Source organism: Halichoerus grypus, chromosome 4 (genome assembly GCF_964656455.1).
Source record: "Halichoerus grypus chromosome 4, mHalGry1.hap1.1, whole genome shotgun sequence".
NCBI classification, from domain to species: Eukaryota; Metazoa; Chordata; class Mammalia; order Carnivora; family Phocidae; genus Halichoerus; species Halichoerus grypus.
Window position 1 is genome coordinate 14753776 of NC_135715.1, and position 26655 is coordinate 14780430.

The 26655-nt window shown below is 42.3% G+C and overlaps 1 protein-coding gene across 2 annotated transcripts in view; it reads right to left on the minus strand.

The window, feature by feature from the left end:
• DNAJC3 (DnaJ heat shock protein family (Hsp40) member C3) overlaps positions 1-26655 on the minus strand; it is an 88285-nt gene that overhangs the window by 49574 nt on the left and 12056 nt on the right. Inside the window, exon 1 of one of the 2 annotated variants that reach the window (XM_036080089.2) lies at positions 16887-17117. The exons of the other annotated variant lie outside the window; for it this stretch is intronic. Coding sequence (XP_035935982.1) covers positions 16887-16968 — 82 coding nt within the window. The 5' untranslated portion in view covers positions 16969-17117. Of the gene's footprint in view, positions 1-16886; positions 17118-26655 lie in introns of those variants that run through there. 2 annotated transcript variants of the gene reach the window in all.

Consider the following 26655-nt stretch of genomic DNA (forward strand, 5'->3'; position numbering starts at 1 on the left):
AATCATAATTGCTTTGTTAAACTAGAATTTCATTTTTTTAAAAGATTTTACTTATTTATTTGACAGAAAGAGAGCACAAGTAGGGGGAGTGGCAGGCAGAGGGAGAGGGAGAATCAGGCTCCCCACTGAGCAGAGAGCCAGACGTGGGGGCTCGATCTCAGGACCCCGGGATCACGACCAGAACTGAAGATAGACGCTTAACCAACTGAGCCACCCAGGCTCCCTCAGAATTTCATTTTAATGAGTATATCGAGTCCACTCTAATATTCACGTACTTATTGAGCATCGACAATGCACCAGGCACTATTTGGGTATTTGGGATAAGTGAGCAAAACAAACAAAAACCTCCGCCACGCACAGCACTGGACATTATGGAGGGAGGAGACAGACTTCAGAAATACACCGATCACATAGCATGGTAGGTAAAAAGTATCATGGAAAAAGTCAAGCCATGTGAGGACATCAGGAGCGCTGGGGCTTTCAGTGTTAAACAAGGTGGTCAAGGGTGGGCCTCACTGAGAAACTGACATCTGAGCAAAGACTTACTTGAAGGAAAGTAAGGAACTCACCATGCAGATACGTAGAAAAAGAGCTTTCCAAGAAGGAGCAGCTAGTGCAAGGGCCCTACGTCAGGAGCATGGCAGGTCATGTTCCAGAAACAGCAGGGAGGCCAGGATGGCTACCCCAGAGCAACAGGAAGACAGTACCGTAAGATGAGGTCAAGTAGAGGGCCTGACTGTGTATGGCTTTGGTTTCACTCTGGGTAAAATGGGGAGCTACTGAGGAATTTTGAGTAGAATAACATGATCTGACTGTCTACGACAATTATCAATGTGCTACTTTCTCTGCTCTGAATTCATCCATCAGTACCTGGCTTTAAAAATGGACTGGTTTTTAAGCATTTCTTCTTTATACTGAGCACAATATTACACTCTGTCACAGTAAAATGTACCAAAGGGGCATTGCAGGAAGGACGCTTTCTGGATCTTGTTGCTGTCTTTATTTTTTTCTGGCTCCTGCTGCATGGTGCAAATGGGAGGATATCCAGTGGTGCCCTAACCTAGCCATATGCCCACAGGTCCAGTCCCTCAGCAACCTGGCAGGCTTGACCGGGCACTATCTCCCAATGAGGACATCATACACTCCAGGCTGCATGCCCACAACAGCACCCCAACTTCCCATACTCACAAGCCAACCAACCCGGGCTCACCTATACCTGAGAAGGTTATTTCCTGCTCGCTCAGCTACAGTGGACCAGCTCTAGTCCCAGCAACTCAGCAAATTTTTCTATCAGCAACTTTAGGTTGCACCTATAACTTCTCTAATAAGATCTAAACCCCAGACTTGAGTAGGGGGATCCCCTCTCAGTTGGCCCTCCTTTGGGGACCATCTGTTAGTCATAGAATATCCTGTAGAGCTCTGTTTACATCTTTATAGTTATTCTCCTATCATAACTTAACAATTCTTTATATTAAACTTCCTTCTTTTAAATTACTCTGTGGTCTCTGTCTCCTGAAGGGACCCAGACTTATGTACTGTTGGCACTGGGGAGTGGTCCTAGCAGACAGACCCACAAAGATAGGTTTTGAGGACTGGTTTGGTCATGCCCTTGAGCCTCTTGAGTGCAGTGCTGAGCTCACTGTCAATTAGAAATAAGATGTCAGTAATCCATAGCAGGTATTAGAATCAGAATTAATCACTATACCATTTGTGGTTGACAGTAATCACATGCTAACTGGAAAACCAAGGCTGCTGCACTTGATCCCAATGACAGTAGTGAGGAAGGTAAGGACTGCGGTGCGGGGGGATTCTTTTAAGTGCACTAGAGCACTTACAGAGAGAAAGAACCTGCTAGCTTGAACCCTCAGCTCAAGTCTCCCTCCGTGAGCTTCCACGGCAGCCCTAAAACAATCTCCTATTTTGGGTAGCCACAGAGCTGATCTAGCTGAAAATCAAACACAAAATTTAATTGAATGTGTACAGAAGGGTGCATATGGAAACTAAGAAGCCAAGCATTTCTCTTTTACAGTGAGCGTGATGTTAAGCTATTCAGGGTGTTAAATGGACACTGCAGGAAAAAAAAAAAATCTTCGGAACAGTCATCTCTTGGGAAAGTGAGAGAAAAGACACACTGGGAAGGGGCAAGAGAGAAACTCCCGGGGTGATGATAATGTTCTAATCTTGATAGAGGTATGGGGTACACTGGGATGTGCAATTATCAAAACTTAGCAGATACTTAAAACATGGACAATTATACATAAACTTTACATCCAAAAAAGCTGTTGATGATATGCATGTTAAAGTATTTAGGGGAGGAGTGCCTAGGTGGCTCAGTCATTAAGCATCTGCCTTCGGCTCAGGTTATGATCCCAGGGTCCTGGGATGGAGCACCGCATCGGGCTCCCTGCTCAGCGGGGAGTCTGCTTCTCCCTCCCCAACTCGCCCTGCTTGTGTTCCCTCTCTCGTTGTCTCTCTCTGTCAAATAAATAAATAAAATGTTTTAAAAAAAAAGTATTTAGGGGAATGAGTACTGGTATTATTTTGAAATGTATTTTTAAAAAAGAATTAATGGATGGATAGAGAAAGGCCCAGATGGATATGTGTTAAAACCAAGTACGGTATTTGTATTAATGGTAGAATCTAGGTGACGGATACAGGAATGTACACTAAAAAATTCTTTCAACTTTGTGAAATGTTTAATAATAAAAATTTAGGAAAATATATAATATAGTGTTATGATGGGGGAACACACACAGGATTGTGTAAGGACACAAGTTAGGGCACCTAACACCTACAGTTAAATAAAATTTAAAATGCAATTTCTCAGTCACACGAGTCACAGCTGAAGTGCTGGGAAGCTAGTGACAGCACAGGAAACACTGTGACCAGTACAGAACACTTCCTATCATCACAGAAAGTTCTACTGGACAACACTAAGGGGGGGTTCCCGGAGGTCTCACCTGAAACCTGAAGGAAAAATGGGAATACCACCAAGGTGAAAAGGTCTTAACAGGGAAAAACCAACATTCCAAACACGAAGAACATTGCATTTAAATGCCCAGAAGTGAGAGAATTAATGAGGCTTTCAGAGAAATTAAAGTCCTACATTTCGGGTAGCTCTCCTCTCCGTCATGATTTCATTATTCTGGAGTGGGTCACTTCAGGTGCCAGGTGAGTCTCATAAACAGCCGGAGGGAGAGGGAAACCATAAGGTATCTGTTACAATCATGCAGGTGACATGATGTTATCTGACTGTGGAGCAGCCATGGAAATAGAGAAGAACAGACTGCTCAGAGAACAGAAGAGAGAAAGAAGACTACACATGGCTTACAGCGACTGGATGTGGAAGCCAAGTGAAGGAAGAACAAGAGTCCAGGATGCCCATGGCAACTATGGGAGCAACTGTGTGTGCCTGCCACTTTAGTCATCAAAAGCAACTGAACTCTTTTCCTCTCCTACAGCAAAGAGCTGAAAGAAATTCACTTTATCTTGCTATTTGCCCTACTAAACAAAGTAGCTTTTTCAGCTCTCAGTGTTCCTAGTTCCTGTACAGTGTCTTATTTCCTTGGGTGCCTGATGGACCCCTCCAGGCAAGGAAGAAAGGGAAGAAGGGGAGGGAGGCAAGGAGGGAACCGTAACTTGATGGCCTCAAAAACTTAGGGTCCTGAAGAGCCCTGTTTGTTTGGGGCAACAACATAAAGACGTCTAACCCATTTAAGACTGTATGGGTAACACTTAGAGAAATTAGTTGGAGTTTTCAGTGGGCTGGGAAAGCATTTGCTTTCCCTTTTAAAATGAGAATATAGACTCTTGCTCTGAAAATTCACTATGCAATAAAGATTCAGAAACCAGTTCTATTCTGACAGGTCAGCTGTAGTTCCACCTAATTCCATACCATATCCAAAAATATAACCTGCTTTTCATAACGAAGATTACAGAAACGAATGTATTTCATTCAACAAATGATACTGAATATATACTATGTGTCAAACTGTGGCCCTAACAGAGATGAATAGGGTGGTCTTTTCCAGAGACAATGAGGAGAACCCGCCAGGCTTTAGCCCTTTGTGAGAATGCTCTAGGCAGCAGGTTCCCAGCGTGACTGCAGGAAGACAGACTACTTCTGAGCATGACACTCGCATCTCTGCAACATACTGAAGTCTTTATAGAATACATAATACGAAGAATGGGACTGACTTCCAAGTAATCTTGAAAGGAAAGTGAAAGTATAGGTGAAACAAGATTGGCCATACGTTGATTAATTTTTGAAGCTGGGCAAAGTACACCATGGTACACGATATTATTCTCCCTACTTTTTAAGATTTTCCCAAACCAAGTTTTTTTAAAAATTTAAATCCCTTCAATAAAGAGAAAACCAGCAGATAAAAATCTCATACATTAAAAAAAAATGTTTTGAAGTGGACCACAGGGACTAGATCAGGACAGCCAACTGAGAACATGAGCCTATCTCCCAATGTGCTCAGTCAAATTCCAGAAATGACAGCAGTTATTTAAAGAATACATGCATAACCTTTCCAAGGGGTGGGGGGGACCTCTAAAAGAGGATGGCCATCAGAAAAACAGAAATTTTAGGAAAAAAAACCAAAAACATAGAAAGGACAGGATAGGGTTAGTGGGCAAAATCACATCCAAACACCTTCCTGAGGGAAGTGTGCCATGGAGGTGGATGCAGTTCTTTGAGTGCTCCAAACTCTGATACAAGGAAAAGGAAGGAACCCTTGGATTTCCCAGCCTCCAGCCAGGCAATGAGTCTTCTCCAACAGTCAGTATTCACAGATTGGCAATGAGCAATTCTGAAATTTACAAAGATGATAAAAATCAATCTTTAAGAAACTAACACCAAATAAGAGAATTAAGGGGGAAAAAATGAGTGGGACAAACAGGAAAAAAATTACCAAAAATGAATATAATTGACATTCTTACAACTTCAAAAGATGCAGCATTCATAAAAACCAGACCAAGTATTTTTGCACTTACTGCTCTTGCAGTGGATAAAAAGACAGATAAAACCATTTCTAAATGCCCTGACAAGCTGCCAGAGGAAAGGAGGAGGAAGACTTAATATAGACAAAGGGGTCAAATAAGTCTCCCCTAAGATAATGTTTGAGTTAAAAGACAATGGAGCTGGGGGGTGGGGGGAGGATGCTGAATGACAAATGCCTCCAGCAAGCCAAAATATGACCAGGCAAGGAGCACAGAGCAAGTGCAAAGGGCTTAGTGTTATGATGGGGGGAACACACCTTCAAGCAATCAAAAGGAGGCTCAAGCATATTAGGAAGGACAGAGAATATAGGCAAGGTAGATCACACTGGGCCTTTCAGGCCCTGGTAAGAAGCTTACAGTTTATTCTAAGTAAAAAGAGACATCATCAGAATGGGTTTTATCAAGGAACTATGTGATTTACATTTTAAAAAGATCCCCTCCGGGGCTGTGTGGCCACAGGGTGGAAGAGATTCAAAGCAGGCCAGGATGGAAAGAAGTGTGGGAGTGTGAACTAAGAATAGCAAGTTGCCTAACAGTATATGTACTCTGATTTTATGCTTTAAAATATATATATAGGGGCGCCTGGGTGGCTCAGTCGGTTAGGCGGCTGGCGTTGGCTCAGGTCATGATCCCAGGGTCCTGGGATCAAGCCCCGCATCGGGCTCCCTGCTCAGCAGAGAGCCTGCTTCTCCCTTTCCCTCTGCCTGCCGCTCTGCCTACTTGTGCTATCTCTCTGTCAAATAAATAAATTAAAAATAAATAAATAAATAAATATATATATATATAACACGTAATTCTATATTAACTTTTTCCAGTAAAAATGTATTAATGTACTACTAATACAGTAAAAATTTAATAAAGTGAACTGGGGAATGTGCTTGTTAAAGATGATCCTGATTGAATAATCACTTGCAATTGAAAACTCTTAAAGAATATTTGTAAACACTACAGACATATTTTACAATTAAGCAGGCAATTAAGAAAGAAAAGCAAAATAACCTTTCCTCCTTTCAGCGGCTGTGAAGCTGGGGAGATTCCGGCCCAGATGTCATTGTCCTCCTACCCTTCGACCTTTCCCCAAAGCATCTCAATAAAATGGTTTGATCCCCCCAAAACAACAAAACCCTGCCTCAAATGTTTTTGTTAAACTATAGTTCAAAGGGACAGCACTGTAATCAGATACTGCAGAGAATATAGATGAGATAGATCCTAAAACTTAAAACAGTACTTAGCCTTTATAGATTCTAAAATATTTATGAATGAAATGATGGCACGTATGATAGGTTTCAAAATAATCCATGGGTATAGATAAAATAAGATCAGTCATGAGTTGGTAATTGTTAAAGCTAGGAGATGGGTACCTGGGGGTTCATATACCATTCCCTCCTTTTGTAAATGTGTGAAATTTTCCATAATAAAATTTTATATTAAATCTCTTTAAGGGACTAGGGGTGGGGATATTAAAACAGTTAAAGGCGCGCCTGGGTGGCTCAGTCGTTAAGCGTCTGCCTTCGGCTCAGGTCATGATCCCAGGGTCCTGGGATCGAACCCCACGTCAGGCTCCCTGCTCAGCGGGAAGCCTGCTTCTCCCTCTCCCACTCCCCCTGCTTGTGTTCCCTCTCTCGCTGTATCTCTCTCTGTCAAATAAATACATAAAATCTTAAAAAAAAAAAAAAGTTAAAGATAGCTCATTTTCATTTTTTAAATATAATTTCTAATATGAACTATCCATCCATAAACATTTATAGTTCCTAGTGTAAAAACAAAAATCCGTGCATCACTCATGTTGAGAGAAACATGTATATGGAAACCAAGGTAAATTACAGTAGCGAATGATTAAGAATCAAGTAAGAATGATGAAAGCACTGTATATGAACTCTGGAACAATTCAGCCTATTACAGGGGGTACAAGTAATTATAGGGGCATGTTGATGGGATTCTGTGTATTCTCAAAATGCAGGGGGTAGGAAGGGGATAGTCTTCAAAATAGCATGAAGCTTTCAAACATTTCCCTATTACATTTTCTCAAAGGAAAGATCAGATCAATGCACTGAAGAGAGGATTCCATTACTTGAGGAAGGAAGAAATTTGGGTATGAGCTAAGCTATTAGTCAAAATGCTTTCCTTATCCTACCATGAAAATGTTTAACAGGAAAGATGTAACACAGAAAGAATTAAGAACCTATTATGTGCTAGATACTTTCAGTGTCATAATTTCACTTAATTTTCACAATGACCATAGAAAGTGAACATCTTTCATACTCTTATATCTCAGGAAACTAGGCTCCAACTCATCCTACTGGAAGACTCACAGTAACTGTCAAAACAAGATTCAATTCCAAAGCCCAGCTTTCTTTTCAGCACAGCCCATGATCCTTTCCCCTATAATCCAGGCTAGGTGCTCCACAGTTACTAAGCCCTGTATGCTTCACTCATGCAACCCATCATTTAATACAACATTTTAGCAGAATGGTTTGCAACCTCCAGGCTGATCTGAACCTAAGCCTAGTGGGAGGCAAGAATGCATTTGCAATGTTCTTTGAACTGTTATATCAAGCTATTTCAAGATAGACATTCCTCACTGAGAGTCATTGTGGTTTCCTGCTTTCACAGTGCTTGGGAGGAACCAGAGCTCAACCCACTGGCTCTCCACCACCACCTCAAAGTGCCCTCAGAGGACCCTTCTTGGCCACCCATCACAATTATGCATTCCTCTTGCAGATGCGCCAAAACTATAACCAGGAATCAGAGACACCATCAACTGCCAGATCAACCTGGAGCTCTACGCCTCCTACGTCTACCTGTCCATGCCTTACTGCTCTGACCCCAATGGTGTGACTTTGAAGAACTTTGCCAAATATTTTCTTCACCAACCTCAAGAGAGGGAACATGCTTGAGAAAGTGAGGAAGCTGCAGACCAACAAGGTGGCCAAATCCCAAATTCTTCAGGATATCAAGAAACCAAACCATGGTTAACTGGGAGAGCTGTCTAAATGCAATGGAATGTGCAAATGTTACACTTGGAAAAAAGCATAAATCTGTCACTACTGGAACTGCACCAACTGGTCACTGACAAAAATGACCCCTATTAATGTGACTTCATTGACATTCATTACTTGAATGAACAGGTGAAATCCATCAAAGAACGGGGATCCTGGAATCTGGTATGGCAGAGTATCTCTTTGCTAAGTGTATCCTGGGAGACAGGACAATAAGAGCTAAGCCTTAGGCTGGCTTCTCATAGCCATGGGGCTGACTTCCTTGGTCACCAAGGCCAGGCATGCACGCTGGGGTGACCTTTACCTTTTCTCTAAATTGTACCAAAACATCCACTTAAAGTTATTTCATTTGTACTATTCCTTCAAATAAAATTTGGTATGCCCTCCAAAAATGTTATGTCATTCTGTCACCCCAAAAGTGAAATTACTCTTCAAACTAAATTTCTCTCACCTTCTAGGATTAAAAAAGGTATCCAGATTTCTGTCCCTTCTGAATAAAACTCGGATCTTTATTATGTTATAATTTTATCCAATATAATTTCCATTTATATTGTGTAAGTAAATACAACCTCCTCTAAGAAAATCTTCCATGGCCTACCCCAATCATCCAGAAAGAATTATTATTCCTTCAGTGCATATTGGTCACATTTCCATAACAGATTCTGCCACAGTGTAAGTGTTGTTGTGTAGGCTCCTTTCTCCCTGCAAGAGATGGTGTACCTCCTAACTGGGATCTCCCCCCACCTTCCTCCAAATCCAGCCCCCATGCTGCTGCCAGAGCAATCCTTCCAAAATGCACTCCTAATAAAAATTATGCAGTATTTTCACATCACTGGCTAGATTCAGTCTAAACCCCTTCAGATCTAAAGGCAAACAAGACCCTTCATGATCAGATCCCATGATGTGGGTCCAGCCTCATCATCCCTCACTCCTCCACCTCTTACTTTACACCCCTAGACCCCTAGACCATAATGAACTGGCTGTACTTCCTTGAACAGACTATATTCTTATGCCACATCACTTTGCATTTGCTGTTCCATGAAAAGACCTTTCCCACTTTCCCCCTGGGAAATTGCTCCTCCTCCAACAGGATTCTGCCCTCAAATGCTGGCTCCTCTGTGAGACCCCCTCTAACTACTGCAGTGAGAGGGTGGGGAAAGCCCCTTCTATGTTCCTAAGACATCACCACACTCAAGTACATGACTTCACTTTGCAATACCACCATCTCAATATATTGACCTTCACAGTTTGCCAGCCTCTCATAACCCCTGATACCCCAATCCAGATAAAAAGTGAGTTTGAGAGAAGAAACCATCTTTTCTTCTTTATATCACCCAGTTCAATACCCTGCACAAATGTACACTCAATATTCACTGAGTGAATGTATGTATCACAAGTCATCCGATTAATAGAATTGATGTCTGGTTTGGTTCCTCCGGCGTGGGCTCAACCACCTGAAGGTTTCCCAGGCAGCTGCAGATTTGAAACAATTCTGTCTGCAGATTATTCAACACAACCCCCTGCTGACTGGAGTAACTTCAAGTAGGAATCCCTTCAGACCCCAGAAAGTCTGTTCTTTTTTGTAGTAAAATGAATCTTTGGATGGTTTTCTAAACCACTTTTCATGAACCGGTGAATATTCAAAGGAGAACTAAATCTGAAGCCTGTACAAAAGCTTATCCCTAAACAGGTACCACACGAAACTTCTACCTTTATCAGTCCTTAAATCTACCTCTCTAAATTTTCATAAATTTCTATTTCACAAGGGTAATTATTTTATATACACTGACAGTGGCGTACAATAAAATACTTAGTGTAAAAGTTTAAAAAAAAAGAATAGAATCCAAGGTACATAATAACAATTATCAAATCAAACTGATACTACCAAAGATTCATAAAGACATTAATATGTAAAAAGAAAAAATTATTTGTAAGTTGTGGCTGTTTCTGTAGTATCTTAACCCTGTTTTGAGCCATGGGTACTTTTTTATTCCTTTGCCACATACTGGGACACAGGGACAAGAGCGATCTCCTACTTTCTAAGAGATAAAGCAACCAAACATCATGCCTAATCGGCATTAAACAATAAGTTTCTCCTTAGATGAGCATAACATAGGTCAGCAAAATATACAGGAAGTGTGAGGAAAAAGGTAGAGTAGCTAAGTCTTTTTATGAAGTTAGCATTAGAATCATCATATTTTGGCAAGCAAGAAATAAAGAATTTTAAGAAATGTAAAGTTGAGGGACACCTGGGTGGCTCAGTCGGTTAAGTGTCTGCCTTCAGCTTGGGTCATGGTCCCAGGATCCTGGGATTGAGTCCGCACTGGGCTCCCTGCTCCGTGGGGAGCCTCCTTCTCCCTCTGCCTCTGCTGCTCCCCCTGTTTGTGCTCTCTCTCTCTCTCTCTGGCATATAAATAAAATCTTAAAAAAAAAAAAAAAAGAAATGTAAAGATGAGGGGTTAAGAATATGACGTGGTGAGAGTCACAATCAAGAGGTGAAGAACAAGGGGCGCCTGGGTGGCTCAGTCGTTAAGTGTCTGCCTTCGGCTCAGGTCATGATCCCAGGGTCCTGGAATCGAGCCCCACATCGGGCTCCCTGCTCAGCGGGAGGCCTGCTTCTCCCTCTCCCACTCCCCCTGCTTGTGTTCCTGCTCTCACTATCTCTCACTATCTCTCTCTGTCAAACAAATAAATAAAATCTTTAAAAAAAAAAAGAGTTGAAGAACAAGAATGAAAGAGGCAAGAACTAGTGGCCAAATTACTCAGGTTCAGGCTAAGGCCAAGTGACACAGCAGGAAGCAAGCCCAGGGTGGTTATTCAGATTGGAGCACTCAGAATGGGAAGGACAGGAGGGGCTCCTGGCTGGCACAGTCAGTAGAATGTGTGACTCTTGATCTGGGGTTGTGGGTTCGAGCCCCATGTTGGGTGCAGAGATTACTAAAAGTAAAATCTTAAAAAAAAAAAAAAAAAGAATGTGATGGATGAGGAAAACGCAAAGGTCATCCTACAAAGGCACATGAGGCAAAAAAGACAAAATACTGTTTGAAAGAGATCTAATCTGAATCCAAGATTCAAGCAAGATGGGGTAGAGTCTGAAAGAAGTCTCATGGCAAAAACACAGAAAAAGTGGAAATTGGCCACAGAAAGAGCAAGAAGTGCAACTAAGTGCAACTAAGGACCGATGACATAACAGTTTCAATAAAAATACACTGAGCTGGAAACCCTAAGCATCTCTCTCCAGTCACTATGACCCAAAAAGTGGTTGAGCCAAATTGAAAGGAAGAAAAGACTGAGTAATTGTGTGGTACATCTGAACTAAACGCACTAAAAGCTTCCTATGTGAACTAGGAAAATAAAATCTGTTATAACCAGGTTTGCTCAATTTCAATGGACATTATTTGTCTTTGCTTCAATTAACTGTGAACACAAACGTTTTGACAGTACCCCCTGGGTTTCAACTTAGAAAGTAAGTTTAGAAGAGTCCATGCGAAAAAAACAGCTTAAATAGTCAACTTCACTCACCCATTTAAAAAATATTTATTGCACATCTACCTCATGTCAATGTGTTTCAGGTAGAGACAAGAGCCCTTTCCACAAAGCTTATATTCTAGAGAGAACAGGCAGGAAAGAAAAGTAAATGAGATAATTCAGACAATGTGAAGTTTTATGAAGTAAACTCAAAAAGGTAAACAGAAACTATTAACTGAAGAAGAGAGTCCTTTTTACATAGTGTGTCAGGATAGGCCTCTCTGAAATATGAATGTTCATTTGAAGACCTCATGTGAAGCTTTCCAGACGGTGGGGACAGCAAGAAATCAGTCAGAAATTAGGTTGGCATTTGGAAGTAAAAGAAGTTGGTGTGGGGGCGCCTGGATGGCTCAGCCGGTTAAGCATCCGACTCTTGATTTTGGCTCTTGTCATGATCTTGGGGTCGTGAGACTGAGCCCTGCAAAAGGTTCCGTGCTGGGCATGGAGCCTGCTTGAGATTCTCTCTCTCCCTCTCTCTCTGCCCCTCCCCAACCTATCCACACCACCCCTGCTCTCTCCCTCTCTAAAAAAAAATATATATATATAATAATAATAATAAATTAAAGAAGTTGGTGTGGTGGGAGCCTAATGATGAGGGGAAGATTAAGATAAGAGGTGTAAGTAAGTAGGAGTCAGACAGTGAGGCTTTGCAGTTATCAGTGCAGTAACGTGTTGAAGAGAGAACAGAAGATGAGGAAATAGAGACTATCAACAACTCTTCAAAGTCCTACTGTCTACAGAAGCGAAGACACAGTTCAGTAGCTGAAGGGCACATGACATCAAAGAACAGTTTAGGATGGAAACACTACAACACGTTGGAGTGCTGATGTCAAAGATCCCACAGAGAGAAACAAAGTGATGACACAGGAGAGACACGATAACTACAGGAGCAGTACTTTCAGAAGATGAAAGGAAATGGAATCCGGGGCCTAAGTATAAGAATTGGATTTTGCCAGGAATAGAGATACTTTAGCCATTTTAATATAAGAAAAGTAGCAGACTGGGTATAAATATAGGTAGGCTAGTGACTTTAGTGGAAGAAAGAAAAGGAAACTGCCCTGTGGTGGCTTTCATTTTCTCAAATAAAGACAAGGTCTAAAAGAATGAGGTACAGAGGGAGGAAAGGGGGGTTACATTGGAGATTTAAGAAAAAGAAAAGGTCTGAAATGCTGCTTTTCAGGAATGGACATACTAGGGAATTGTAGGAATGCTGGCAATATTGAGTGTGCATTTGAAATTGAGATTATATGCTTACAGTGAGACCAGTCAGCAAGGTTACTTCCATTTTTCTCCAGCCATGTTCAACTCTGAGGTACAACAAACAAGTTGGCCAATTTGGGTTTCAGAGGTGTCAAATTTTGCCACATGAGTAAAACAAAAGAATACAGGGGCAAGGAAACTAAAAGATGTTTGCAATGGAGTGACTATAAGGTGGACCAATAAATCTAAACTGAGAAAAGAGGGAAGAGGACATGCAAACTTCACAAAGCATGTCTTATACCCTCAAGTGGTCTGTAAACTCAATGGCAAAACCATGAGTTCTATACTATATCTCACCAGAAAGCACTATAGAGTAAGCCTCCGCTGATTCCCATATTCCAGAACTCCAAATGACACAAACTTATCAGATGTACAAAACAAGAAATAAACAAGTTTTTTTTAAAACCAGCTTTCTAAAGATCTTGAAAGAAAAATAAATCTACAGTTGAAATGTCTTAGTTCTAAAGAGCAGGTGACTGGGTTCCCATGATATTTCCATATAAACAAAGATAAACTGCTGGACATTAATCAAAAGAAAACCATGACAAAAAAAATTAAACTTAAACACAATTAAACTTAAACACAATTAGCCTAATAATTACTGCAGGGTATCCCATCTCAGAACAACCACCCCTGTCCCACAGAAAAAATTTTACTGCATTTCAGGCCCTTGCTCAGCAAATGCTAGCTAGTCAAGTGAACTGGAACTTTTACACTATTATCTATAACCTATCACATTAAAAGAACTCTAGAAACTATCTGACCATCTACTAAAATACTCAGTGTGTATAAATTAATGAAAGTCATTCATTTTCCCTACTTTATGTTTCTTTACAAATTTAAATAATGCCAGAAAATCCTAGAGAAACAAAGCATACTTTAAGTAGGTTAAATGAATATAAAAATTTCAGTATCATTTATACCTACAGATTTCCAACTATTCTTTACCTACGGCCAAATAAATGGTTTAGTCGGGTCAGTTCAGTGAAATAAAGAAAAACTGGGTCCAGGAAGCATGTTAAGGAACAAAAAAAGATAAAAGGCTGTGTTCCTACTCAAGGCACCACACAGAACAAACCATTAGCAAAGAATTAAAATAGCTATGTTATCTGTAACATGAGAATACTAGATACTACCAAAGTTTTCTTTCTGCTCCAAAAATTCTATTCCTAACCTAGTGCTTTGGACTTCTTTCAAAGGCCTTTTTGAAAAAGAGTGCTAAAAGATGTTATCTTTCAATTCATAAGACTATTACATAGTCTCTTTCTTTGGATCACAATTAACAGAAAAGCCTGGAAGGGGGGGGTACAAAGACGAATATTTTTAAATCAGAAAAAAACTAGGCCAACTAAGCTAATTACTGGTGACCCTCTCTGTCGCATGCAACTCTGTGTTTCACACTCACTATTCTCACACCTTTTCCTTCACTTCCTCTCCCTCTGAACCTCAGACCTATATCCCCCTGGAGGACTCTGAGGTTCCTGAAACCAAACATAACTTATTCTGGAAAACAGGAGTTAACAGTTTGTCAATTCAGGTCAAAGGTTCTTTCTTACCTTTATATCCTCATCACCAAATTTAGTGTCTAGTACATGCAGACACCTAACTTTACTCCTCTATATGAATTATTAGACCAGTGATTCTCACCAGTGATTACTTTTTAGAAATGTGAAATTTCAGGTCCCACCCAGACCTACTGAATCAGAAATGCTGAGAGGCGGACCCAGCACTCTGCTTTTAAAAGCCCTTCAGTTAAGATTCTGATACACACTCAAGTTTGAGAACCACTGTATTAACATGACAGAAAATCATCTCATTACCCCCAGTGGCAAACAAACCAAAAAAAAAAAAAGAAAAAAATGCTGATTTCTCTCAGCTGCCACCACTTACAAATGCTGGGGCCCACATGATACACAAGATGAACTTCAGAGTCAAATAACTGAGTTTAACTTATGGTTCTTGGATTTAACAGCTCTGTGACATTATAGCTAAAGTTCCCTCATCTGTAAAGCAGAAATAGTATCACATACCTCCATGAATGAGAGATCACTTATAGAAGGACGCCTGGATGGGGCGCCTGGGTGGCTCAGTTGTTAAGCATCTGCCTTCAGCTCAGGTCATGATCCCAGGGTCCTGGGATCGAGCCCCACATCGGGCTCCCTGCTCAGCGGGAAGCCTGCTTCTCCCTCTCCCACTTCCCCTGCTTGTGTTCCCTCTCTCGCTGTATCTCTCTCTGTCAAATAAATAAAATCTTTAAAAAAACAGAAAGACGCCTGGCACACAGAAGACCTTTAATGAATTTAAGATCTTTTCCCTTTTTTTCCTACTACCTGTACCAAGTCCCTGCTACTTCATACAGGCAATGCTCCTCAAGAACAGCACTCTGGCACTCCTCTGAGAATGCCTTCTACACAGAAAAACTCTCTAATGAAGTTTTTCTTATGGAAAATACTCTAGGAAGGAAATGAAGTACTGAGTCCTACAGAACAGCCATTCCAAAAAGGTAGTCCAAAAGCTAGTAGGAAAAGCAAATCATATAAAAGTGTGCGCTTTCATAACTTAAAAAGCATAAAACAGAACATAGGCAACTTTCTCTTAAGTGGTCAAAATAAATCACTAGTAGTAACTGGACAAAATGTGACACTTGGGGGGGGTGTTAACATTAGAAAATGCAAGAGAACTGGAATACATGACCCATATTAAAGTGGTCTGGGCATTCAAAGTTCAATTCCCTAGATTGTCTAGGGCAACCTAGACAATTTCTTTGTCCCAATGTTGTCACGATTATATGTTCTGATATGGGGTCACCAGGAGAACAACGTTAACACTGCCATGAATGGGACCTAAAATGTGGACAGTGTATTACTTTTTTTTTTTTTTTAAAGATTTTATTTATTTATTCATAAGAGACACACAGAGAGAGAGGCAGAGGGAGAAGCAGGCTCCCCAAGGAGCAGGGAGCCTGATGCGGAACTCGATCCCAGGACCCCAGGATCATGACCTGAGCCGAAGGCAGATGCCTAACCATCTGAGCCACCCAGGCGCCCTACTTTTTTTTTAAGTTGAGAATTTTGAGGGGATTTTACCATAAACAATTCCCAACTGTGGTTCCTCAGTCCCTCCAAATCTAACATTAAGTCTCATATTGAAATATGTGACCCCCTTGACTAGCCCTTTTCATAGGAATGAAAGCAGATCAGTGCATGTGATATGACATTACACTCGAATATTTCTTGCAGTCACCAGGCTGGAAGCATTAGTTCAATTGGCACTTTCAGCTTTAATTCTTACTGCTCCCGCTGACATCTATGATGGGACAGCCCTCTGCTTTTGCTATTCTGTTAGAGTAGCCAACAATCCAATCTGTAGGACTCAAGCGCAGTTTAAGCGTTCCGTACCTTTTAAGGGGACCTTTTTTCAGAGAATTCGGAAAAGGAAAGCCAGCGGTAAGTTGAAGGGCACCATGCTGGGAGTAGTAAAACCACAAACTTCGTGCCTTGCCCTCCGGGAGCCTGGAATTCCAGCACCCGCTCCTTAACGCACCGACCTAACAACTTCTATCCACGACACACAGTAATGCGAGGGTTACTCAACTTTTAACAGCCAACACTGTCCCCTCCACTAAGCGCAGTCGGACACACTCCCCCCCCTCCCCCGGAACTCCAAAGCGAAAGAGGCCTCCCCTTTGGCCACCTTTACTGCCTCCTCCCAGCACCACCGACCAAGTGTCCCCAGAGGGTCCCAAGCGAGGCCGGGACCCGACGGCTGCTCCGGTCTCCGCGTCCCAGGACACTCAGGAGTCGCTGCCGGGTGCCCCGCTCCCCCGCACCCCCTCGACCTCCTTCGGCCCTGCTCCTCACTCCGAACCCGTCCGTCCCCGCCGGGCGGCCCGCCGGTCCCACCAGCTCTTCCCCAGACGAACCCGGAATCGGGTGCCGGCCCCCGCCCAGGGGCGGTCTCAGGCCCAGCCGGGCCGCGCGGACTCCCCGGCTCCCGCCAGCCGCCCCGAGACTCGCGCCCGGATGCAGGCGGGGAAGCGCCAGGGGGCCTGGCCCGGGCGCCCACCTCCCCCGGCCAGGGCAGGACAGGACTCACCTTCGTACTGCAGGTCCACCAGGACCAGCAGGAAGGGGAACACCGAGCCCAGCCGGCTGGTCACAGAGCCGGGGGCCACCATGTCCGAGGGCGCGGGCGGCGAGGACGAGAGAGGGTGCGGGGCCCACCAGCCCCGCCGGCGCTCAAGCTGCAGCTGCGCCCGCCCGCCGTCGGCTCTCGCTCAGGCCTAAGCGGCAGCTGGCGCCCACCGGAGGAAGGCAGCGGTGGGCGGGGCCCGGGCGACGCTACGCCCCGAGCGCAGCTGCCGCCCAATTGCCTTCTTCCCGGCTGCTCTCCTACTGGGCTCGCCGGGGTCGTGGTTCGCGTTGATAGGCTGCGGGGGCCGCCGCCCCGCCCCATCTCTGATAGGACAACGTGGAGGCACGGGACGAGGCTGCGTCCGCTGGTCGTGGAGCTGTCAGGGAGCTCCAAACGGCCGTGGCGGGTCGGAGGGAGGCGGCCGCGGGGCGTCTGTGTGGCGGCCGCCGAGTCCGCATGCGCAGCCCGCGGATGCCTTTTCGGGTCGCTCCCGGAGCTGGTAGGTTAGCGAGGAGGAGGTTTTCCGGTGTGCTGTTTAGAGAGGAAGGTGAAGCCGCCGCGTCCGCGAATAAAGAGCCAAGCGTCGTCCCAGGAAGCCCGAGCGCCTGGAGTGGAGGTCTCGGAATGGACCGGTGAACAGCACGCTTCACAGAGCTGCTACCGCCAAGCCGAGCGTCTCGGAAGGAGCACAGCCTCCACTGAAGAGTGCGCGAGAAACGGCCAGAGGCCGGAGCTCTGTAGAGTAGGAGGAGCTGATGGAGGTCGAAGCAGGTCAGGGACAGCCGAGAAGGATCTTCGTGACCTGAGGCCCGGGAGAATGGCTTGGAAGCCTGGAACACCCCTCCCCACCACTGGCCAGCGTGCCCAGGAAAGAGAGCAATTCTGGAAGATTCTGCGAAGAAGAAACCAGGAGGCACAGCAGCTAAGAGAGCAAGGGGCTCTGGGGACTGTAGCGCACGTCAACGGGGGGCTGGCGGGGGGGGGGGGGCGGCAGGAGAGTCCTGTTAGAACGGATCTTGCATCTTGTGTTCATCAGAGGAAACTCAACAAGAGAGAGAGAAACTTGAACGAGATAAGACTCAAGTTACTCAATTTAGCGTTAAGTTTGTCCAAGGCCATTTCCTCCGGCGTCCCCAGCACAATCCGAAGTGCACACTCTACACCAGTGATGTTTTAGCTGGAGTAAAAGAGTAATGCTTTTCTGTGTTTATTGTCAAATGCAAACTTATTAGTTTACCAATAAGTATAAAAATGAGTTAAACGTTCATGTAATATTTATGATAAATACATGAATCTTTGGGCAGTTGGAATGAATAATTGATTTTTTGCAAACTGCTCTGTGTCCACCCCCCATGTTCATTGCACCATTACTTAAAATAGCCAAGACATGGAAACAACCTAAGTGTCCATTAATAGATGAATGGATAAAGAAAATGTGGCATGCATGCACATACATGTGCACACACACACAGGACTATTATTTAGCCCTAAAAAGTAGGAAATCTTGCCATTTGCAACAACATGTATGGACCTTGTGTGCATTATGCTAAGTGAAATAAGTCAGTCAGAGAAAGATAAATACTGTATGATCTCACTTATATGTGGAATCTAAAAAAAACTCATGGATATAGAGAAGGAATTGGTGGTTGCCAAAGTGGGGAAGGGAGAAATGGGTGAAGGTGATCAAAAAGTTCAAACAAACATCCAGTTATAAGTCCTGTGGATATAATGTACAACATGGAGACTATAGTTAACAATACTATATTGTATATTTGAAAGTTGCTAAAGGAACTGATTTTTTTTTAAGATTTTATATATTTATTTGAGAGACAGAGTGAGAGCACAAGCAGGGGGAGGGGCAAAGGAAGCCGGAGAAGCAGGCTCCTGGCTGAGCAGGGAGCCCGATGGGGGGCTCATCAAACGACCCTGAGGTCATGACCTGAGCCAAAGGCAGACATCCAACCAACTGAACCACCCAGGCACCCCTAAAGGAATGGATCTTAAAAGTCCTCATCACGAGAAAAAAAGTGTAACTATGTGGTGATAGGTGTTAACTAAACTTATAATCGTTTTGCAATGTGTACATATATCAAATCATTGTACACCTACAACTAATACAATGTTATATGTCAGTTATATCTCAGTAAAAAATTTAAAAACAGAGAAAGCTCTATTTCTTCTGATTTGATTATATGAAATCAATGATAATACAATATTTTTTTTTATGTTTTTTTTTAAGATTTTATTTATTTATTTGACAGAGAGGCATAGCGAGACACAGCGAGAGAGGGAACACAAGCAGGGGGAGTGGGAGAAGGAGAAGCAGGCTTCCCGCTGAGCAGGGAGCCCGATGCAGGGCTCGATCCCAGGACCCTGGGATCATGACCTGAGCCGAAGGCAGACACTTAACAACTGAGCCACCCAGGCGCCCCAATACAATATGTTTTATATGCAATGCAACTCTTCAAAACAAACTTTCTGAATTAAGTGAAATTCTAATAGTCAATGTCTTTAAAAAGGTTTCTTGTGAAATTCTTATAACACAAATCATAGAGCTTTATTATTTTCCAGATCTCATATCTAAGTTATATCCTTACATCTAAATCCGAGCATAGAAACAATTGTATTAAATGTAAATGTTATAAACAAAATAATTAAATGACAGATAATGTCAAAATGGATAATAAAAGAAATAACATGAATCAATTATAAGCTGTCTACATGGTATGATGAACCTCACTTTATGGTCAATTGATTTCAACAAGGATGCCAAGATAATTCAATGGGGCAAAGGTAGTCACTTCAACAAATGATGCTGGGACAACTCTATATCCATGTGCAAAAGAATGAAGTTGGACCCTTTCCTTAGACCACACACAAAAACTAACTCAAGTTGGATTGTAGACCTAAATGTAAAATCTAAAACTATATAACTCATATAAGAGTAGTAAATCTTCATATTCTTAGGGTAAATAAAGGCTTCTTAGATACAACATCAAAAGTACACACACAGAGGAAAAATTAAAGTGGATTTCATAAAAATTTAAAATTTTTGTGCCCCGAAGGACACCATCAAGAAAACGGAAAGACAATACACAGAATGGGAGAAAAAAATGCAAATCATATATTTGATAAGGGACTTGTATCCAGATGGTGTGTGTGTGTGTGTGTGTATGACTCAAGAATAAAAAGACAACCCAATTAAAAAATGAGCAAAGAATCTGAATAGGCATTTTTCCAAAGAATATATATAAATGACCAATAAGTACATGGAAAGATACTCCATATCATTAGCCATTAGGGATATGCAATTCAAAACCACAATGAGATGCCACTTCATACCCACCTTGATGGCTATAATCAAGATGAGCAATAGCAAGAGTTGATGAGGATATGGAGAAATGGGAACTCTCACATACTGCTATTGGGAATGTAAAATGGCACAGCCACTTTAGAAAACAAACATCAAAGTGTTAAATATAGAATTACTATATGACCCAGAAATTCGTCTCCAGTTAAGAGAATTGAAAACGTGTTCACACAAAATCTTGCTACACAGACGTTCCTAGCTATTATATGTTCATAATAGTCAAAGGAGAAACAACTCAGGTGTCTATCAACAAGAGAGTGCATAAACTGTGTTAGATCCATACAATAAAATATTATTTGACTATAAAAAAGGAATAAAGTGGGGCACCTAGGTGACTCAGTCGGTTAAGCGTCTGCCTTTGGCTCAGGTCATGATCCCCGGGGTCCAGGGATTGAGCCCCTTGTTGTGCTCCCTACTCAGCAGGGATCTGCTTCTCCCTCACCCTTTGCCCCTCCCCCCACTTGTGCTGGGGGTGGGGAGCTCTCTCTTGTTCTTTCTCAAATAAAATCTTTTTTAAGGGCGCCTGGGTGGCTCAGTCGTTAAGTGTCTGCCTTCGGCTCAGGTCATGATCCCGGGGTCCTGGGATCGAGCCCCACATTGGGCTTCATGCTCTGCAGGAAGCCTGCTTCTCCCTCTCTCGCTCCCCCTGCTTGTGTTCCCTCTCTCACTGTGTCTCTCTCTGTCAAATAAATAAATAAAGTCTTTAAAAAAAAAATCTTTTAAAAAATATTTATTTATTTGACAGAGAGAGATAGCAAGAGCAAGAACACAAGCAGGGGGAGTGGGAGAGGGAGAAGCAGGCTTCCCGCCGAGCAGGGAGCCCAATGTGGGGCTCGATCCCAGGACCCCGGGATCATGACCTGAGCCGAAGGCAGACGCCTAAGAACTGAACCACCCAGGTGCCCCTCAAATAAAATCTCTTTTTTAAAAAAAGGAATAAAGTACTGATACATGCTAATACATGAATGAACTTTGAAGAAGATTATGGTAAGTGAAAGAAACTGGTCACAAAATTGTATGCTTCCATTTATGTGAAATAACCAGGATAGGTAAATCTATACGGGCAGGAAGGTTAGTGGTATTCGGGGCTGGGAGTAAGGAAGAATAGGGAGTGACTACTAATGTGTATAGGGTTTCTTTTGAGAGTAATGAAAATATTCTTACATTAGGTAGTGGTAATGGTTGCACATATCTATGAATATACTTAAAAATATTTAATTGTACACTTTAAATGGGTAAATTATATCAATTATAACTCAATAGAGTTCTTTTTTAAAAAAAAAAGTAATGGGGGCGCCTGGGTGGCTCAGTTGGTTAAGCGACTGCCTTCGGCTCAGGTCATGATCCTGGAGTCCCGGGATCGAGTCCCACATCAGGCTCCCTGCTCAGCAGGGAGTCTGCTTCTCCCTCTCACCCTCCCCCCTCTCATGTGCTCTCTCTCTCTCTCTCTCAAATAAATAAATAAAATCTTTAAAAAAATAAAAAATAAAAAAAGTAATGGGATGGAGGGGCCCATGGGTGGCTCAGTAGGTTAAGTGTCTGACTCTTGATTTCAGCTCAGGTCATGATCTCAGGGTTGTGAGATCAAGCCCTGCATCAGACTCTATGCTGAGTGTGGAGCCCACATGGGATTCTCTCTCTCCCTCTCCCTCTGTCCCTCCTACCTCTGCTCATGTGTGTGCACTCTCTCTCTCTCCTAAAAAAAAAAAAAGTAAAGAGATGGAAAAAATATTTATCATTCAGACACTAATCAAAAGAACCCTGGAGTGGATATCTAAAGTAGTTGGGGCGCCTGGGTGGCTCAGTCGTTAGGCGTCTGCCTTCGGCTCAGGTCATGATCCCAGGGTCCTGGGATCGAGCCCCGAATCAGGCTCCCTGCTCCGCGGGAGGCCTGCTTCTCCCTCTCCCACTCCCCCTGCTTGTGTTCCCTCTCTCGCTGTGTCTCTCTCTGTCAAATAAATAAATAAAATATTAAATAAATAAATAAATAAAGTTGTCAAACCTATAGAACCAAAGTAGAATTGGGATCTCCGGGGGCTTGGGGGAAGAAGAAATGGGGAGCTATTGTTTCAATTTTACATTATGATAAAGTTCTATTGCACAACAATGTGAATATACTTATACTACTGAACTGTATGCTTAAAAGTGGTTAATGTGGCTAATTTTGCTATGCATTTTTCACCACAATTTTTAAAAATTTACTAAATCTCTGTACAGCTGTGGAAAAACACATTAAAAAAAGAAAGAATGCTAGAATGACTGATTAATATCAAACAAAATAGAATTCAAAGAAAAACGAAATTACCAGGGATAAAGAGGGACATTACATAATAATAAAAGGATCGATTCAATGAGAAGATTATCTTTTTAAGTGCACATGGAACATTCACCAAGATAAACCATATCCTACATCATAAAACAAACCTTAACCAATTTAAAATAATTGCAATTAATAAAATCACCAGAGGGGCCTCCTGGTGGGGGGCGGGGGGCGTTGCCAGGAGGACGAGGGCCACAGCTGGGTACCACATTGAGATGGAGAAAAGAATCTCGAATCCACCTGGGAAAAGCCCCTGGATGTTTACTTGTGAAAGGCCCAGGACTAAGTTCTCCCCCACTTACGGGAATGAAAATCTCCTTCATGAACTGTGGGTTCTGTTGCTGTGTTCACAGATTTTGAAGACCCTTATAACAGTTCAATTTATACCTGTTACATGTGGCCTTGATGAGTGCTTCCTGAGCTGAGTTGTGTAACATTGGATACAACTGCTCCAATTCTCAAATTTGGTTACTATTTATATTTAACATTTCTCTTTGTCACCTTGCTTTTATATTTAGCTCCATTCTAAGCAATAAAATGTGACAGGTATGTCATGCTCATTTTATTGCATACCTTAAATACCTATTTATACCTGTTAAAATAAAAGGTCTGATCTTTAGGCTAAAATCCTCTTCTACATTGATACACACCTAACAAAAGAGCTTCAAAATACATGAAGCAAAATACTAGCAGATCTGAAAGGCAAAAGAAACAAATTCACAATTTTAGTTGGAGACATCAACATTCCTCTCTCAGTAATAACTAGAATGAGTAGACAGAAAATCAGCAGGGAAAATCAATAGAATTGTTCATCAACCAACTGAATATAATCAACATTTATAGAACACTCTACCAAATACACATTCTTTCTAAGTGCTCATGGAACATTCACCAAGATAAACAATATCCTACATCATAAAACAAACCTTAACCAATTTAAAATAATTGCAATTATAAAAGAACTTAAATTATATAAAGTATGTTCTCTGACCATGTTACAATGAACCTAGAAATCAATAACAGAAAGGTAAGAGGAAAAATCTCCAAATACTTGAAAACAACACACTTCTAAGTAACCCATGGGTCAAAAGGGAAGTCTTGAGGGAAATTACAAAATATCAGAACTGAATAAAAATGAAAATACAACATACCAAAATTTCTGGGGCACAGTCAAAGCACACAGATTCCAACATACTTCCTGTGAAACTCCCTACAACGCAAATCCTGCACAACCCTCTACAAGTAGTGAATACCGTAATAACGTAGCCAACGTCTTGTGGTTGCCCAGGCATGGAAAGAAAAATAGAGCTTGAATCCAGAAGTGACAGATGCCATTTACATTTCCATTGGCCATAATTAGTGACATGACTCCACATAACTTCAAAGGCACTAGGGAGTCTGTTGGGGCACCCCGATAGTCAATAAGCCCTGATATATCTTTTTCAGTGAGCAAGGACAGTAACAGAGTTAACAGGTAGCAGGTTTTATACCCAAGATGGTAATGGTGAAGATGGAAAAAAATGGTAGGATTTGGAAGGTATCTTGGAGGCAGAGACAATAGGACTGCTCATGAATGGGGGTAGAGGGGGAGGACAGAGAATGAGGCCTGATTTAGGAAAAGCAGCCAGCCGGTTTAGGAGCCTAGCAGAGGAATTAGCAAATACAGAGGCTCTGAAATGGAAACAATCTTAGTGTGTTTTAGGAATAGCATGGGGCGCCTGGGTGGCTCAGTTGGTTAAGCGACTGCCTTCGGCTCAGGTCATGATCCTGGAGTCCCTGGATCGAGTCCCGCATCGGGCTCCCTGCTCAGCGGGGAGTCTGCTTCTCCCTCTGACCCTCATGATCTCTCTATCTCATTCTCTCTCTCAAATAAATAAATAAAATCTTAAAAAAAAAAAAAAGGAATAGCATGTTGAAATGTGATAAGCTGGGGGGAAGGGGGGCGGGGCAGCAGGATGACATGACGTCAGGAGGCAGACAGAAGCCAGATCTTACAGTGCCATCTAGGCCACTACAAGAGAGGCTTCCTCTTATTCTACTGAACAATGAAATCACCAGAGGGTTTTAACAAAGGGCTGACATGATTGGATTTAGGTTTACAAGCGATCACTCTCGGGGCTGTATAAGCAACAGATTATAGAGGGATAAGCAGCGTGCGCAGTTAGGCGGCTCTTGCCGCATTCCAGATGAAAGGTGATGGTAGCTTGAAGTATGGTGGTAACAGCAGAGATAGAGATGGAGAGCAGCCTACAAATTTGGCATGTATGGGGGGGGGGGTAATAGATGGGATAGATGGGAGTAGGACCAGGTGAGTAATCAGGTTACATTCATTCACTTAATTTCTACTCAATTGCAATATAAAAGTGTAGCCTAAAATATTTTTGATAGGCTCTGCAAAGGCCCACTGGCAAGAAGACACAAAAGGTTCACTCGTTGAACCTCTATTTCAAATTCATAGCAGTGATGTGGAAACTAAAATGAGAAAACAAGCAAACAAAAGGACCTCGCTAGAGCATAAGCCAAGATAAACATTTCCATGGACTAAAAGTAGGGGGGAAAAAAACCCCCACAAAGTCACGTGTAAGGAGAAGCCATGGCAATACTAGCCTATGTTTTAGATCTAGGAAGGGACCAAAAGTAACCCAGAGACAGCCTCCTCATTCTCCCTGGCGCTGACTCCACCACCAGCAGCTCTGTTATGACTACTTGTTTACATGGAATTGTAGAAACCCAGAAAAGGGGAATCTAGCCGCTCCTGACTGGCTCTGCAATGTCAGCCTGGAACCAATGTTATACAACAGGAGAGAGTGAGCATAGAAAAAAAGAAAAGTGGAAAAACAAGCAAGCAGATAAACAAAAACTTCCCTTTCCACCCAAAATGGAACTGCAAAATAAAAGTTCAAAACATCAAGAACTGTAATGTTAAAGGGATGCCTGGGTGGCTCAGTCAGTTAAGCATCTGCCTTCAGCTCAGGTCATGATCTCAGGGTCCTGGGATCGAGCCCCGCATCTGGCTCCCTGCTCAGTGGGGAGTCTGCTTCTCGCTCTCCCTCTTCCCCTCCGCCCCTGCTAGTGCACCCTCTCTCAAATAAATAAATAAAATCTTAAAGAAAAAAAAAAGAACTGTAGTGCGAAGAAAGACAGGCAACAAATCAACAACTGAACCTAAACTCACTTAAGAGGAAATTAACTTTATAGACTAAGGATGCTTTATAGACATAAGTACAAGAACATCCATACAATACATCCAATATAATACATCCATAAATACAAGAAAGGAAGTACAGAACAAAACAGGCATAAACAAAATGAGAAGAGGTGGATGCAAAAAATATTGTATTAATTTCCTACGGCTGCCATAATAAATTGCAACAAAGTGTATGGTTTTAAAGCAACAGAAATTTATTTCCTTATAGTTCTGGAAACCAGAAGTCCAAAATCAAGGAGTTAACAGGGCCATACTCTCTCTGAAGCCTCTAGAAGAGAATCCTTCCTTGCTTTTCCCTCCTTTCTGGTGGCCCCTAGCAATCCTTGCCATTCCTTAGCATGTAGTACATCACCCTAATCTCTACTTCCATCTTTGTGTGGCATTCTTCTATATGTCCTCTCCTCTTCTTAACCAATTACATCTGCAAAGACCCTATTTCCAAATAAAGTCATATTCTGAGGCTCTGAGCAGACTTGAATTTTGGGGTGAGGGGAATTATTTCACCCATCACAACAATTAATAAATACTCTTAGAAATTAAAAAAAAAGATTAGCCCCTGAAATTTGAAAAAAAAAAACCTACCTAATACACACACACACACACACAGAACTACTACTAGATGGAATAACCTCTAGAACACAAAGTGAGAGAGTTAATAATTAGAAGACATTTTAAAACATATCACCATCAGAAACTCTTAGACCACACACACACAAAAATCTTAGTAAGGATTGGAAACTCCCAGAAAATCTTAGTAAATGCGAGCAAAAATTTAATGAGCTTTATCTAATACTTTATCTAACAAAGAGAGAGAGATTATACTCTGCCTACC